The sequence below is a fragment of the Ostrinia nubilalis genome, chromosome 12 (genome assembly GCF_963855985.1).
Source record: "Ostrinia nubilalis chromosome 12, ilOstNubi1.1, whole genome shotgun sequence".
NCBI lineage: Eukaryota > Metazoa > Arthropoda > Insecta > Lepidoptera > Crambidae > Ostrinia > Ostrinia nubilalis.
The window spans coordinates 3,107,375-3,125,161 of record NC_087099.1 but is presented as its reverse complement, the minus strand read 5'-3'; the positions used below and the strand labels follow the sequence as shown (position 1 = coordinate 3,125,161).

General features: G+C 41.3%; 1 protein-coding gene across 1 annotated transcript in view; it reads left to right on the top strand.

The window, feature by feature from the left end:
• The window catches only part of LOC135076808 (CCR4-NOT transcription complex subunit 6), a 121,187-nt gene that overhangs the window by 102,957 nt on the left and 443 nt on the right, over positions 1-17,787 (top strand). The window contains exons 5-11 of the mRNA XM_063971258.1: positions 5,110-5,178; positions 12,136-12,293; positions 12,508-12,662; positions 13,367-13,518; positions 14,229-14,453; positions 15,712-15,883; positions 16,658-16,797. Of these exons, the coding sequence (XP_063827328.1) occupies positions 5,110-5,178; positions 12,136-12,293; positions 12,508-12,662; positions 13,367-13,518; positions 14,229-14,453; positions 15,712-15,883; positions 16,658-16,797 (1,071 nt within the window). The remainder of the gene's footprint in view (positions 1-5,109; positions 5,179-12,135; positions 12,294-12,507; positions 12,663-13,366; positions 13,519-14,228; positions 14,454-15,711; positions 15,884-16,657; positions 16,798-17,787) is intronic.

Genomic DNA, 17,787 nt, shown 5'->3' with positions numbered 1-17,787 from the left:
ACGTGTAGTCAAATCGTCAACATTGTAGAGAGAATATAAAGTCTTATCTAAAAATAGCACTTGTCAAATGCAAGTCGGAGAGAACATAAATTCTTTGATGTCTTATTAAAAGATTACAGCACTGTCATGATATCTTCATTAAGTGTAATTTCACGAGGTACGACGCTAAAACGATTTTAATATTACGTTACGCGTCTTGCGAAAATACGAATTTTATGATGTCGTCCACTTAAAGATATAATCGCCGCTGGAGGTCGTCGCACTGATCTCCGAAAGATATAGCATTCCCGGGAGAATTTATTGCTGCTGTGTGTTTCAGGTAGTTGCTCATAATCCTTAGCAATAGCATCCTCTGTCAGCGGGCATACATTCCTAGAACGCATTTGATATACTCGTATACCAGATAAATATCGCTACGGCAAAAGTGGAAAAATTTTGTCCACGATTTAATTCACTTGGAGTCTTGATAAAAAATGTATTGTCATTTACTGCGACATGTTATTTGGTTTGTTATTCTTGGATCACACGGGACCTTAAAATAAACGAAATATTTGTATCAAGAATACTTGATTCACTCTGTTCTCACGAATTTAGAATTAATAAGACAATAAATAACATTTATTGCCACATTCTTGTTTCGTAAAAATGGGTATTTACTGAATGAATGGCCACATTATGTTTTCAATCGAGTATCACTGCATTTTCAATACCCAGCTCACGCAGATGAAATGACAACATCGTATATTCACTTATAAACATATAAGAATAAAGCCGATGAGTTGTAAACGCGGCCGATCACGTACGTGCACCCGGGATCATGTATTCGATGCACGGAAAAATATAGACATCAACGAGAAACTAACAAAAATACTCGTGAGACATTCTTTTGGAACACTACTCTCTATTTCACCGGCTTCAACTGCGTCCAGCAATATTTCACAATTAGTGTTAACGTAGATTTGTTGAGGCATCAAAATCATTTATTTTACTTTAGGGAGAGCTCGGATTCGAAGTTCTTGATTTATAATAAACACTTTTCTTAATCTACTCAAGACCATATTTAGCTGTCTTATAAAGAAATGAGATGCTGGCATAGGCAAATGGTTGTGCTCTAAAAGTGTAGTGATGCAACAGGCTCGATACCGGTTTGGCCGCGGCTCCCCACTGTCTGGCGACTGCGGATGCTAGTCAATGGACTGAAAATGTTTGCATGGAATTGATTAACCTTATGACCTAAGATTTCGGTGCCAATTGCAATCACACCTATTAATCATGCAACTTATTGCTCTACATTTTCTTCGTTGACCTTTGTTAATTAATAAGTCTTGTGTTGACTATTATTTGTGTCTATCGTTCACAACACAATCTTGGTGTCATAAAGCATTTAAACTTTTACAGGTAATCATCACGTCATTCATCTTTCAGTGAAATATGATTTTTAACATAACATTTTATATTCCAGTGATGTTCTGGATTCGCGTTAGTAAAGGATTCTTGACTGACGGCACTCGTGTCCTCAAAATATTAAAGAGCATTCTTATGTCGATGGTATCTTAGATAAAAGTAGCTCCTGTTTTGCAAATGTCAACTCGCACACACAAGGGGCCCGTTCTCACGGTAGCTCTCCGAGATGAGCGGAGAAAGCCTTATCTCATGTATCGGAGCGCTAACAATGAAGAGCGTGTCGATGCTTATCACCTGCTCCAGTGTGCACCGCTTCCAGTGCTTGGACTTTCACTCACCGCCTGTTGTTTCTAACACCACCATGTTTGCGCTCGTCGCGTCTTGTTAGCGGTGACGGAAGTTGGGGCAAACAAGTGATTTGTGAAAGTTACTGCTTCTCGCCAAATGAACCACCAAAGCACTATCCTCGTTTGCATGTTGCACCGCTGTGGCTACATTCGAGTCAATCAACGAAACAAGATTTCAAAGGTCAAATCCTTTGTTGTACTCGTAGTTTGAATGGAGAGAGAGTATAATAATGTCTATGAACAATCGAGTGAATGACCTCAAGGTTTTTTCGATGTTTACTTCAAAATATGTATGTAAAGGAAGTCGCTCCCAAAGACACGGAGTGGTGTTTTTCGTTTAATATTCAATAACAGATGTTTAACGTTTTATTAGGCTGTTCGGGGAGACGGGCCCAAGGATGTGCGACATTTGACTCAGAATTAAGGGGTTATGTTTAATGCACTAACTAAATATTCCTGTCTTGTTTCTTTAAACTGCTTGAATACTTGCAACAAAATTACGTAATAAATCATACAATTTTCTACACTGCTTCTCGCGCCCCACATGTGTCTACGTTCCATCTTGCAGAATGACTATCGAGTTTTTGACATTGGTGATCGTTATATTTTCAATTAATTGCTGTTGGTAAACTTACAAGTAGTTTATCGTTATGACAGTTCAAAAGGCAAGGGTGATCCATTATTCTTATCTCGATACAAAATTGATATATTCGTTCGGGTATCAATGTAGCCCTACGGCGCGTATGCTAAGCCAGGCGTCGTGATTTAGTGCAGGGCCGCAGCGCGCGCGCAGCCCACGGCCCTAATTACAAAGTGTAATGAGGTGACGGTTCGACGCCCGCGCCTTAGATTCTACTCGGCAAAACGATCTCGATACTTTTGGCTCTATCTGTTTCTCTCATTCGCCTTGCGATCGCTAGAGATACATAGAGTCGATAAACCAAAATCGATCTGCAGAGTATACCCGCGGCACTCACCTCACGCCTCTGCTCCGCGACGGGTCACTATAATATCAATCAGCACACCATACACTGCTATCGAATTTCTTGCATGTATAAAAAATGGTTACATCACTTGAGCTATGAGGTCGTTCCACTCTAATCTTTCTTTCGTCAGGGCTTAATTGATATTGAGTAATCTATCGCTATTATTATTTAATAGTTTTTGTTATATTTGGCAATAAAGCCTATTTTTACCAAATTTTCACAATTTGATAGAGGTGACACCAATATGACGCATATCGAAATGAATTCCAACCAAATGAGTTACAACCGTTACATAGCTGATCTTGTAAATCATTAATTATTTTAAATTAAAACATAACAGTCATTTAAACATCACCCAGATTGATAAGATACTGATCCTAATATCTAAGATCTGTAATGAATGTAAAGTTAAAAAAAATATTTCACAGTCATAATTCTAGATCATTTATAGGTAGGTATCTGTCTGATATCTAATTTTAGCTGCGGTTTATTAAATCACAATCTATTCAAATTAATTTTTTGCTGCCTGTCTCTCAATAGATTCACATCTCTACACTAATAGACACTATTGAATATCATCATCAATATACAGTGATGTGCACTTTGTGAGTACTAATTGTGGTTTATATCTTAGTTGATGCTTTGGTTGGTTCTACTGTTGAATTTGCTTTCAATAAATTACTTATTTTTCGACAAACTTACAACTATACACTCGAAAGCGAATCAGACTACATTTTCATTGCAAAATAGCACCAGTCATAACCACAGAAGAAGTCACAGTGTTGATTTTGAGCTGCTGCTGTTTGTACTGTACTTGAAATTCTAATATGAACCTTATGTACTCCTATGGTAAATAACATTATCTTTTTGATCTTCATGATCAATTTCACGATGACATTTTGAAAGATTGATTATAACAACGCAGATATTTTTTCTTTAGGAGCAATATTAAGTAACGAGGGTCAAAGTCATCACCATGATAACAATCTCACCTGACGGGTCCACGTGGAAGGACTGACACTGCTTTATGATTTATTTATTGACTGATGTACATTGAAACGATTATCCAGTTTCTTGATTGCAAATAAATGGTCGTTTTAATTATTGGCCATTTGGCAACTTCAACCGTAATTCCACTTGCCTAAGGCAGTTCTCTTTCATAGTAAAGAGAAGCAAAACTTGCCATTTTTACCTTAAGAATATGCAACTCGATTTTATCAATCGCGATTATATTGGAGACTATTATAAGCCTTCATTTCAAGAGTTTTTGCCGTCACAGTTAAGCTAAGTATATAACCTCAGGGCATTTGTAAATGCAATGATTATTTGATGTAGGTAATCAGCATATTCTATCCTAAGTCAATCTCCACGGTTTTTGGGACAATTTCTTGACTAAAACATGCTCCGCGATCTGGTCCACTGGACGCTCAAAATGACAAAATTCAAACGAGCATTTTATTGATTACTTCACGTGCCATGAAAGCTATTACGTATTTCTAACAAAAGAAGAAATATCAGTTTCTTCACAAAATATTGCCGTAACACTAATTTCCTTCTCTTTTAAACCTTGATGTCATCAGGTTTGTTCAACGTGGTGTTTTTTGTCCGCACATCATTAACTTTTTACCAGTTTAGCAAATACGGTTCGTGTACCGTTGCTGTTGCCAGGCTATGGGAGACCCCCAGGCGTCTACTGATTTCGCTCGGATCCATGTCTCGTTGCGTGCCTACATCCAAAAGAACAATAGACACTAGTTTTTTACACGGCTTTGTTGATACACCAGTGTAGGTAAATTGAATACGAGGTCTATACAAACAGATAATTTACGCATAAACGAGTAGCTCATCGTTTCTCTGGTTTTTACTGCGAACTCAATTAAGATCAACACATACGAGTAATAAGTGGGTACTAGAAAGTATAGTAAGGGTAGACCGCATGCTCGATAGACAGATTAAGGTTACAAAAAGACATTGGATGCAGGCTGCCCTTGTATGAACCGCTCTTTGAAATGTAACGTGCGGGTTTGTCTGTTCTGATTTGGTCGACTATACATACTGTGATGAAGTCATTATTAGTTGCCATTCAATACAACCTCGCCTAGCATTTTCTGAAAACTCGGTGACAATACTCTTTCTTTATGCAGTAGAGCTTAAATTTAATTTTAGAACTTGTAAATAAGTAAACATGCACGAGTCGCGATTAGGTTTAGGTAACTAACGGTAACGCTTTGCAACTGTGCGGAAACTGATGAATTTTTTGTCGCTCTATATCAGTTGTTTCGCTATTTGCAATAGTAGTAAACAGTTAACCTCTATTGAAAAAAAAAGCCAAACCTACTTTTTACTGACGTATTGTTTTTTGTTTGTTTCAGTTACTGCCACTCTACCACCACAGAGGCCTTGGATACCTTTGACACGACCAAACAGGACTCGTCCAACATGTAAGTGAAATATGAACCAGTAACCAGCTCGAATTTGCATTTATGAATGCTGTCATATAAAATTTAATAACAAATGCCCTTGCTGCGCGAGTCGGTCACCTTGCACCGACCAAAACGTATCTAATAACTCATATTTGCGTTCAAATTAAAAGGCTGTTAAGATAATCGGTGCAGCTCTGGGCGTGTAACTCGATCATCCGTAACGTGTTATCCAATATTGATAACAAAAAGCTGGCAAAGAGTCGATCATTAATAAAGTGTCGTAGAGGCGCGTATGGGCGCGGCGCACGCGGTCCGTCTCATAAATAACGAAGCGGAGACCGCCCTACCATCGTAACGGTAACGCCGCGGACACATCGGATTCGAATTTGCATCCACAATTAAATTGGCGGTTGCGAATGCACCAGGCCATTGCACTGGCAATGTTCCCATAGCTCGCTTGCCTGTCATGCTCGAATAATTAATCTTGTCTCAATTAGTCATCAATATTATTAACGAACGACATCCTAACCAAAACCTATGTAAGTCAATGCATGCTAATATCATAATATGCCAAAACAACTCGTAAGTCTGTCACAGAGTTCTTGTATAGAGGAACCTAGACGTAGGGCAGGCCTTTTGGACGCAAAAATAAACCTTAGTAGTCGTCTATCATTCATTATGCATGAAAATGTAAGAGTTCGGCAAATTCATACACTTCTGTGACAAATCGAACCCTACACAGGGGAAGCCGCAGTATATTATTATGCTGATTTATCGGCGAATATCCATCGGCTATTGCAAAAACATATTTGGTGTAATGCGGTGTATTTGTGTGAGCGCAGCGTAATGTTTTCATTCGTGGGAGACCTGGGATGCGATGCCAGTTCGTTCCCAGCCCGGCCAACCTGCAATGTTTCACGCAGTCCCGTTATGCACTTAACAGGCTATGACATTTGAATAATTTGATAAGGTGGAGCTTCCTCATAGCTGAACTACGCATGTTTAATAACACAGCCGCTTTAAATTGCTGCATCTAACTAGAGATATTGACCCTATAACTTGCGCACCGTTTGCTTTTCCCTTTTTTGAGAACGATATCATATATCTTTTACTCTCCCAATACGAAGGTATTAATTAAAAGTTTAACACCTGCAAGAATCATTAAACATTAATCATTCCGGATTCCGTTCATATTTTATTGGAATCCGATGTCCAGTTTCTGTTCCCGTCACGCTTTTCCAGCTAGAATTATACCGCAGCTGGACCCACGATGCGACCAATTTACATAAATCAAACCAGACGCTCGGTACGGGACCTTGCACTTATAGCATAATAATTAATTCTGATTCTAAATGTAGTACATGATACGCTGCAACAACAGGTTAAAATGTAAGCGTACCTCGTAACTAATCGATTGAACCGTTCAAGTGTAGGTACTCTTAGAATTTCATTACGCACACTCAATATTCAATGTAGCTAAAGGTTGCATTTTATTAATCACTCGGTTAGTGATTACTGATACGGTTTATCAGTACTTTGCTTTGATTTTGATCAAGTATGCGACTTTCAGATTGCTATCTTATTTATTTGTTCTATTCCAAAGCAATATAATTTAAACTTGTATGACCATGATCCAATGAAAATTGAGCCCTAAAAAGATTGAAAAGCCTGCCCTGAGCCAATAAGGAAGCATTTGTATGGTTGCGACCGATCCAGCCGATCGCACTTATCCGTGCTCAGGGTCGCGACACAGGAAGAGAGGAAATGCCCTTCGTCTGCGCGCGGCCGCACAATGCACAATGAAAGACATTGGCGGCGACCTCTTGTATCCGTGAACTAAAGGCGCCGAAACTGTACTTTTTAAACCGATTTTTGTTTGTACTAATGTATACTGTGCAACAATTAATTTGAAACTTTGTTACAAATAAAGAAATACAAAGGTGAACTTGATTCCATAAACATCTCCCATTGTATTCTCCCCCAGTCAACCTTTGGGTCAAACAAAAAATAAAGTAGGTGATTCCTGAAAGTATATTCAGGTAGGTCTCACTAATCTCTCCCTTCAACTTTGAGGAGTGTGTACTTAAGTATTTCATCATCCAACAGAAAGGGCTGAAATATTAGGACATGCCGCATGAATTTTGAAATAATAAATCACACCAAAAGTTGCTAAACTAGGTGGAAAAGGAGTTAAGCCAAGTTACGTGCTGTGTGTTGTGGGACGACACAAAACATTAATCGTTCCGCGCCGCAGTCGCGCTGGTTCCCTATGGTCGACCCGGTGAGTTATGAACGCGTGGAGTTTGAGGTTTCGAGACTTATGCGAGTTTGGAAATTCTCTTTGGTACATATCATGGTTAGTAAGTCATGCAGTAGTGGTTTTAAAGACTAACTTTAAAAACTAAATTGTACTCACGATGCAACGAAATAGAGATTTTTAGTCACTTGGTATATAGACCTACATAAAGCAATAAAAGGACTATTCCCACCTCTGCAACTCCTGTGTAGCCAGGATTCACAGTTTGACTGCCAAAAACCCAACCAGTGAAGGCCAAGTCTGGCCAAAGCCAATAAAATAATGCTAAAAATAAAGCGCAAGCACAGTTTAAGACCTTAAGATATTATCAAATAACTAGTTGAAGCACAATCTTTTAATCTTCCCCGTATGAGTAATCTGAACAAACACTTTACGCCAACAGAAATGTCAAGGTGCAACAGTGTTCCATAGGTCGTGGACGCGAATTATGTGTAACAACACATAAATTGACGGCAAATAACACTAAGTGGCTGAAATTGTTTCATGACTTGAAGTATTTTGATGTTGGTTAATTCAAATTGCATTAAGTTTACTTAATTTACTTGCTTCGATATGTAGAACGAAAAAACCTGATAAGTGACCAATATTAATTCGGTTAAGAACTAATACAAGGTAAAAATGTGAGTTAAGTAGGTCCTCAGAATGTTGCATCGAAATCCAAAATTTACTGCAACATTGCTCTCATCTGATTTTAGTGATAACATAATGACAATCTTGCCTTATGCTTGCATTTTTCTTGATCAAAAATTGCAAAAATATTCATAGACAGGTATAAACGTACCGGACAATGTAATGTCTTGATGATGATGCTTTTGACAAAACACGCGAAATGACTTGAACATTCATACTTTCAGTAATGCAAACCCGTGTAAGGACCTAATGCATGTTAAACAGGGTTCATCCCCTCATTTCCTTATTAAATCACACAAACTGCGTATTAGCATGCGAAAGACAGTGATTTGTCTGCACGTTTCACATTTGTGACTAGGGGTGAGGTAAATCTAGATCAGAAATGCTTAGTTATTGCTTTGTGCATGAACACTATTCTCACGAAATTATCTGACCGTAGTATTGCTAGTGACTCATTCTTCTAATGTTCTTGAAGTAGTCTTCATTCATTTTTATCATAACGTGATTAACTATTCATAAAAAAATCCCAATTTACTGCTGTAATAATGCATGAACTTAATACGAATCGAACTACATATTGTTATGGATCTTGTTGCTTGGAATCTTGATGTTGATTGTTATCTAAGTACGTATTTGATGCGGGTTCGTCATGGTTTCGTTGTAAACAATTCTAACCGCAAACATACAAGTATACTAATTCCAAAACAACAATACACGTATAAGTACCAGGCGACCACAGGTGTGTGATCGGATATCTTATTTTTATGCGATGTAGAATAGAATGTAGCGAGCACTAAAGCCGAGTCGATCTCTAGTCGTAACGAACGCGGGCCCACGTAATGGCATCGCCAATAAACACCGCAGCGCCTCCCCCCATTATATTCAGATGAGACACGATACCCACTGTTGTGCTCTTTTTGTCCACACAAAACCTGCCACGAGAGTGAGATGTTCTAATATACGCGCACGTTTTGCAACTTTGCTAAAGATAACTACTGAATATTTATCAGATATGGACGTAAAATGTTCAAAATGTCTGTTTTATGCCTTTAGTTGTAGTCAGTTCTTTTATTTACTTTGTACTAAAGCAGCATTACACGACTTTTATGTAAATCACTTCATCCATGATATTTCAACGTGCGTGTAAGCAGACATAATAGAAAATCAATTGTCTGGGGCAACTCGCGCGACCGTCAAGTATTATTACAAACCCATGTACGGCTATTGATTATTACCCCTTTTACTGGCATGTTATTAGTTTGTACAGTAAATAAATGACAATCATTGTTAGCAAACGTCATCATTTATTATATTTACGAGTAATTGACACCACATTAGGTATTCAGTACAATACGGAATGACAATACTGTCGTTCAATACAGTATAATAGATTAATTACAATACCTAAAGCTAAACAATGAATCATTTTGTTTACAGCGCTCTATTGTCTTCTTTATTGGGGTTAAAATATGTATTTGGTGATTTATGTTGCAAGATACTGTACTTCGATAATGTGCCGTTAAGCTCAAGTTACGAATATGCAGCAGACCACGTTTCCATAAAAGTCCGAGAGAACAGATGCGTGCTCTCACACGGCTGACGCCATGTGCGAGGCTCTTGTACCACGTAATGACTCCATTCACTGCAATTATAGACTTTCCTATGCAAATTATTGTGAACTCAACTGCCTGCTTTCTAGGCCCTTACATTATAGCCGCGGACGTTGATGGCTGCCAGGCTAACCTTCCCGTTTCTAGAAATCTGTCGAACTGCCGCGCGGTGCTCAGGTGTTGCTTACATAACGTGGATAAAAACTATAAACTTGCAAAAAATTGTGATATGCAAGACGCCAGATCTCATATCAGTTACACTTGAAGATAAGATCTCATGTGATTTGGTTTCTTAATTTGCCGAAAAGTAACACGCTTTATAATTGTCAGATCAAATTAGTGCGCACTTAAATGACCTTACAGTCTGCATCTGCGCTAACAAAAATGCATGCAACAATTCTATTTAACTGAAGGTGAAATCTATATTGAGCTGTCTCCAGGCAGGCTGATATTACGTTTCAACTACCTCTAACAACATCTTGTTAGCACCTATTGAGACTTCTTACGTCATATTGTCGATTATACCCCACCGGTCTCTGACCGAGCATGATCTAATGAGCTCTTTACGACGCCAATCCCGATGAAATCTTCATACATTTAAATAGATTTGAATGAGTTAAGATTCGCTCGCAAAAACACCTGTCCGTGGCGATCACGAACTGTATTGATACTAGAAATCATTACGAAAACGTGACCGAGAACCACCCTAACGGGATTGCTATTAATTGCCCGTTTCAAAGAACCCATGGCTATTTCTGTGCAGCGAATTCGTTTTTTGATCTAAGGCTCACGTGTCGTCAGCGGGAAGTTATAATGCTAGGACATTACGTAGGATAGGACGCGGCGAACGCAGATAAAAACCAGTGCGTTGCGGTGCCGCACGATCGCAGCAGATACATGCAGCCGTCGTGACATGCCTCGCTGCCCAACATCCGTCGACACGCCTTTTCCGATTGCTCCTTTTTGCCGCCACGCAACGTCAGTCTTTTAACCGTACATTGTGCGAGCGACGTATCTGATGCACCCACGTACATTTGTTCTTTAAAGTGCATAACATTCAAAACAATGCTCATGTCTATCAAATAAAATGTAAGTGTCACCTTCACCATTGTTCGCGACTCGGACACGTACAATTTCATCATCGCCATAGAATTATTTGTAACGAAGACACGCGCCCGCAGCCCACATGTTGAACAACATTACCTATAGTTTGTTATTATGTCGCTGCGCAGCTTTCGTTTAACTTCGTAGTTCCTTAAACAACAGCCGATTATCGATGCGCGTATTGTTTCACGTCGCTTGGCATGTACGCCGTGTCGCGGTGCGTCGTATCGGGCATACAATAGACGTATTTGAAGCACGTGCTGCGGTCGCATTGATGCCGCGAGCCCGCCGCTGTCGCCAGGTGAGCGCTCGCGGAGAGATTAGCGTGAGCGCCCGCGCATCCGCGATCGCTATCAATTTGTCCGCAGGACAGCGCCGCGTCCGAGCTCACAGCATTGTCTTGTCCTTTCAGACGTCATTCGCCCGTCAACGTTACTTTGTCTCAACCTCCACTATGCCTCTTTGTCTGTTGATAGGTTGAGATTCAGGCCGATTAAATCTAGATAATTGCATCGCCAAGGTCTTCCACGAAGTCGACATTTAGACAACCAGCTCTCATCCTTAGGCGTACCTTTTGATCAGCATAATGAGACTGGTACGCGTTCGCATAAATTCAAGATAATGGTTATACAGCGTGAGAGAGCACAGTCGTGCCACGTTAGTTTACGTAATAAGTGGATACGTGGAAGTGACTGCGTCGCGATTCTAACTCGGCACCCTGGAAACGCCCAATTTCCCCACTTAAGCCTTCTGAACGAGAACTAGTACGCCTATACCCATTATTTCAATTGCATATTTGACCCGGCTGTTGTATGACTTTATTTAGGTGCACGCTCGGCAATGAGCCCGAGCTGTCGATGCGTTATCGTAAACGCTCGCGCGGTTCACGTGTCGACAACGATTCTAAACCCTAATACACACATCACGACCAGCTCGAGGGGTGACTTGACTGGCGCAGAGGTTGCCAAACGGATAATTCTCGACTCGATACAAAAGAATATATGTGGAAAGCCGGCTCGACGTCACTGCAGTGTAGAAACGAGACTGGCTGCATCCGTGCTGAACAGATATGATTAGAAAAACAAAAGCTATTGTGTCGCGTGCCCGACGCATGTGGAGCGTAATACGAGTCTCATTTTAATTGGAACATTTTTTATCTGACACGCGACGGGTCCCAAGCGGCTGTAACAAAACGTTAGCGTCAACTAATTGGCGTATACTCACGCTTGACATGGCGCTGTGAGATAAATTAGACAATCGTATAGAAACTTGGTTTAATCCGAGCATCGTATTGATGGGAGGTTTCTCTTTCAGGTATCTTCACGGTTATGTGCTACAACGTCCTCTGCGACAAATACGCCACGCGACAAATGTACGGCTACTGCCCCAGCTGGGCGCTGGAATGGGACTACCGAAAGAAGGGTATATTGGACGAAATTAGACATTACTCTGCAGACATCATTAGTTTACAGGCTAGTATTCCTATAGTATTTATTTATACATGCTTTGTAACTACAATTTCTAATGCTTCAAGTATTTGATTTAATAGATGTTCTCGCATTTGCATTTTCTCATATTTTTTATTCACTGTATGTTTTATTATGTTACGTAGTCCTTGAGTTCCAGTAGATGAAAATTTATCTGATATTTTCGAAAGATGTATAAAATTTTATCTCCTTATTTCAGGAAGTAGAGACGGATCAATTTTACAATTTCTTCCTGCCAGAGCTTAAAGGGGACGGCTACGACGGCATATTCTCGCCAAAATCTCGCGCCAAGACCATGTCGGAGTCGGAGAGGAAATACGTCGATGGATGCGCAATATTCTTCAGATCTGCCAAGTAAGTGAATACAGTAGAATCTCGATTATCCGGACTTCGATTATCCGGACTTCGATTATCCGGATATCCGATTATCCGGACTCATCCTTCATGGTTTCTAATTAGCGATTTAGGATCTGGACCCATAAAAACGGAAGGCACCGCCACCGTAACATGGTACGGACGTCATCTTAGTTCATTGTTAAACGAAATGGATGACCAATGGGTTAAAATTTAGATTTTTAGACTCTAAAATGATGTATTGAAAACCTTTTCTATTGTAAAAAGTTAATTATTGTTTGATTTTACTTTGAAATCGATTATCCGGATTTTCGATTATCCGGAACACTGGTTTTAATTGATCCGGATAATCGGGATTCTACTGTATAAGTTTCACAAGCTTCGTAACTTAGCACGAGTCTGGCTGCTACGCCGTAGCACTCGACTACGAGAAAAAATCAGAGTACATTTGCTTGTAAAAATCCGGTGTCCTTAGTTCAACCAAACATTGTACATAATTGTTTAAGGACAAAAAGCGTTATTTGGATGTAGTTATTGTATAATTATTATGATTTATATTTTCAAGACTATTTTGACATTATTGTAGTATTATTAAAAAGACATCAACGAGCTCGTAAACACTAAGTTTATATTTTTTCTTTCATACATTTTAATTTAAAACATTGAGAATTTATTTCATAACATATTTATTTAAATCTTTACAGGTTCGCGCTTGTAAAAGAGCACCTTATAGAGTTCAACCAATTAGCCATGGCCAACAGTGAAGGGTCCGACAACATGTTAAATCGTGTTATGCCGAAGGACAATATAGGTTTAGCCGCTCTGCTGAAAACGAAAGAAGCTGCATGGGAGAACGGTTAGTTCAATTCCAACAGTTTATTAACCCTATTAATTACATTTAACCTCTATGGCAGCTAATATTAAACTAAACTATTTAACACACCTCGGTGATAGATTTTTTTTTTCACTAATAACTATACTTTTCTATTAATTTGACTTAGGGCTAGAATGCGCTAATATTATTAACTTGTGACTAATATGAACCCACTAATATAAATTCATGTCTAATAGAAAAAAGATAGCATATCTAGACCAAGGCCTGATTACCTCCTACGCTGACATCTGTCGCGTACGTCAGTCAAGCATACGAAAAAATGTACGTTATATGAGGCGCCGCATTGTGATGCCGACGCGCTTTTGCTGCGTAGGTATTCATATACGTACACTATAGACGTCAGCGTAAGAAGAAATCAAGATTAATACTAACGATATTAACTATTAAGTAACTAACTACTAAATTCTGAACAAGTATTAACCAATGAGGGCTATCGTTTTCATACTTAACAGTTGGCACCCCTGGCGATTGACAGGACCTTACTCTACAGTGGCGCCATTGATGAGTGCAAATGCGATAGTCCTCCTACCACTTTAGCGCTAACCAGTTGGTGCCACTGTATTCGCTACTAGCAAGTGACAGGACCTTACTCTACAGTGGCGCTAACTGGTGAGCGCTAAAACGATAGCCCTCATTGAATGTGTATATTTACGTAATAAAAGATATTTCAGGTCTACCGACCGATACGGCGATGCTCGGTCAGCCTATCCTCGTGTGCACCGCGCACATACACTGGGACCCCGAGTTCTGCGACGTCAAGCTCATCCAGACCATGATGCTCAGCAACGAGCTCCGGTCCATCCACGAGGACTCTGCGAGGACGCTGCGTCTGGCGGGGCAGAGGGACAACGTCCAACTGCTGCTATGCGGGGACTTCAACTCCTTACCTGACAGTGGTGAGTATGGGTGTTATGTGACATCACTCGTCAGACCATGATGCTCAACGAGCTCCGGTCCGTTCATCCACGAGGACTCTGCGAGAACGCTGCGTCTGGCGGGGCAGAGGGACAACGTCCAACTGCTGCTATGCGGGGACTTCAACTCCTTACCTGACAGTGGTGAGTATGGGTGTTATGTGACGTCACTCATCAGACCATGATGCTCATCGAGCTCCGGTCCATCCACGAGGACTCCGCGAGAACGCTGCGTCTGGCGGGGCAGAGGGACAACGTCCAACTGCTGCTATGCGGGAACTTCAACTCCTTACCTGACAGTGGTGAGTTGACGTCACTCATCAGACCATGATGCTCAGCAACGAGCTCCGGTCCATTCACGAGGACTCTGCGAGAACGCTGCGTCTGGCGGGGCAGAGGGACAACGTCCAACTGCTGCTATGCGGGGACTTCAACTCCTTACCTGACAGTGATGAGGATGGGCGTATTATGTGACGCCACTTGTCAGACCATGATGCTCAACCAGCTCCGGTCCATCCACGAGGTCTCTGCGAGAACGCTGCGTCTGGCGGGGCAGAGGGACAACGTCCAACTGCTGCTGTGCGGGGACTTCAACTCCTTACCTGACAGTGGTGAGTATGGGTGTTATGTGACGTCACGTCAGACCATGATGCTCAGCAACGAGCTCCGGTCCATCCACGAGGACTCTGCGAGAACGCTGCGTCTGGCGGGGCAGAGGGACAACGTCCAACTGCTGCTATGCGGGGACTTCAACTCCTTACCTGACAGTGGTGAGTGTGGGTGTTATGTGACGTCACTCATCAGACTATGATGCTCAACGAGCTCCGGTCCATCCACGAGGACTCTGCGAGAACGCTGCGTCTGGCGGGGCAGAGGGACAACGTCCAACTGCTGCTATGCGGGGACTTCAACTCCTTACCTGACCGTGCTGAGTATGGATGTATTCTGTGACGTCACTCGTCAGACCATGATGCTCAGCATTGAGCTCCGGTCCATCCACGAGGACTCTGCGAGAACGCTGCGTCTGGCGGGGCACAGGGACAAGGTCCAACTACTGCTATGCGGGGACTTTCTACTCCCTATCTGACTTATCTTCAGCATTCTTAAATCTAGACTATGTTAAGATGTACCCCGTCCTAACATTTGCCGAAGATTTAGATCTGCCCGTTCCTCTCTTATAGCTACGTTAAATTTTTGGTTATTTTTCCATTACTAATAACAATCTTTACAATTTCCCCAGGCGTGGTAGAGTTCCTGTCTTCGGGCCGCGTGTCGTCCGAGCACCGAGACTTCAAGGAGCTGGGCTACGCGACCACGCTGCGCCGCATGCCCGGCTCCGAGCACGAGTTCACGCACAACTTCAAGCTGGCCTCCGCCTACAGCGAGGACATCATGCCCTACACCAACTACACGTGAGTGCAAGATTAATGTCTCCCATTAAATCGGTACCCCGCATGACTGGGGGGCGTTCCCTTGTCTGCAACCCGGGGACGCAGAATCAGAACTGCACAAAGAGAGGACATCATGCCCTGCACAAACTACACGTGAGTGCAAGAGTCCTTTCCTCCTGGCCCACACAATAGTGGGTTACAGGTTGCCCGACAGGCTCAAATTGACGAGACCTGTCGCGAGCTGGGTTTTTGTCAGTGTCGCTAAACTAATACCCACTATGGCTGAGGGGCGTTCCCTTATCCGCGACCTGGGGACGTGTCCGATGGCAGGCCCAAAACTGCACACAGAAAGGATGTGAAACACATGCCCATTGAATAACTACACGTGAGTTCAAAGGCTTCTTTATAACTGACATAATGACGTGACTGGCTGACTGACATAATTATGCTCTACTAAGACGAGAACTATCGTAGTTCAACTACGTATAGATCAGGAATGGGAAGAATCGTTTGTAAATCTACTTTCACTATGGGAAGGTAAAACTGAGCTTTGAAAGTAGTGAAGATTCTTTTACCTTCAGAGACTTCAGCATGTAATTTGAAGTATCGTATGTCATTTCTGAAAAAGGGCATTAGTCACCTACGGCATAAGGCTTAATTGTCGTTGACAGGCAAATAAGATGTATTCGCATTTCGCATGCTGACCTGAATCTATCCTCCTATGTTCATTTTTCTTTCTCAACCGTTACCAACATTCTGTCTCAAATAATTCCAAACCCAACTTTGTTATTCCAGATTTGACTTCAAGGGCATCATAGACTACATATTCTACAGCAAGCAGACGATGACGCCGCTCGGGCTGCTGGGCCCGCTTTCGCAGGAGTGGTTCCGCGAGCACAAGGTCGTCGGCTGTCCGCATCCTCACATACCTTCAGGTACATAATCTGTCAAAATGCATGTTGCTGGCAGTTTGGCCAGCAATCCTATTTTGATAATTGTTTATGGTTTTTTACTTTTTTTTATTATTGTTTTTAGGTTTTTGAAGTTGTTTTTTGTACGCTCTGGTGTTCTAATGTTTTGAGCAATATACCTACTGTTTTGGCCCTTTTTTGGAGTTTCCTTGCTTCTTGCATATTAATATCACCACCGGCAGGCCTATCTATCTATACAGTCCACTCCATCGTTTTTAACAATACATATAAACCCAATATACTGAACTGTCCCACCCGTGACATTGACAGGGAGGCGACACCGTCAATACCGGATCGCTGGTTCCGATTTTAGCCATGTTGAAAACTACATAGTTGAGCGATGGTGGCGCCCCCCTGTCAATGAGTTTGGTGGAACAGTTTAGTGTATCATCTATATGTATTGAGAAAATATTGTGCAACTTGACTCTTCATTAACTGCAGTAGTGATCACACTGACTTTCGAGGAGTTGGTTCATTTGGAAGGCAAAAAATATCGCATGGCAAGAATCAGCATGGCACTTTCTTAGTAGGGATTTTCAATTACTTTTAATTTGTGGAGTAATATAAATCTGGAAACCATCTAATCTGGAAGAGGGCAATGGGTTATAAAATTCTGACAGTTTTCTCTGGAGATTATCTTCAGGGAGAGAACTTTGACAGTCATTTTAGTAAGGTTTATACTTTTAAACATTGCGCGACTCCACTTCAAAATATGACTCCTTTTAGAGAGCTTCACCTGCCTCTACTTGCACGCGACACATTGTCACACCTTTCCTGACGTCACTCTTGTCATTTCCACGCCTTATCCCACTGTTACACAAGTTCAATACAAGAAACAAAAATAAACTTGCCGTTCCAAATTTCAGACTGCACAAGATTGGTAATTCATTTATGGGGAAATGTATTAAACTTTTCAATAAATTACCACAAACTGTTGTACAATTGCCCATTCAT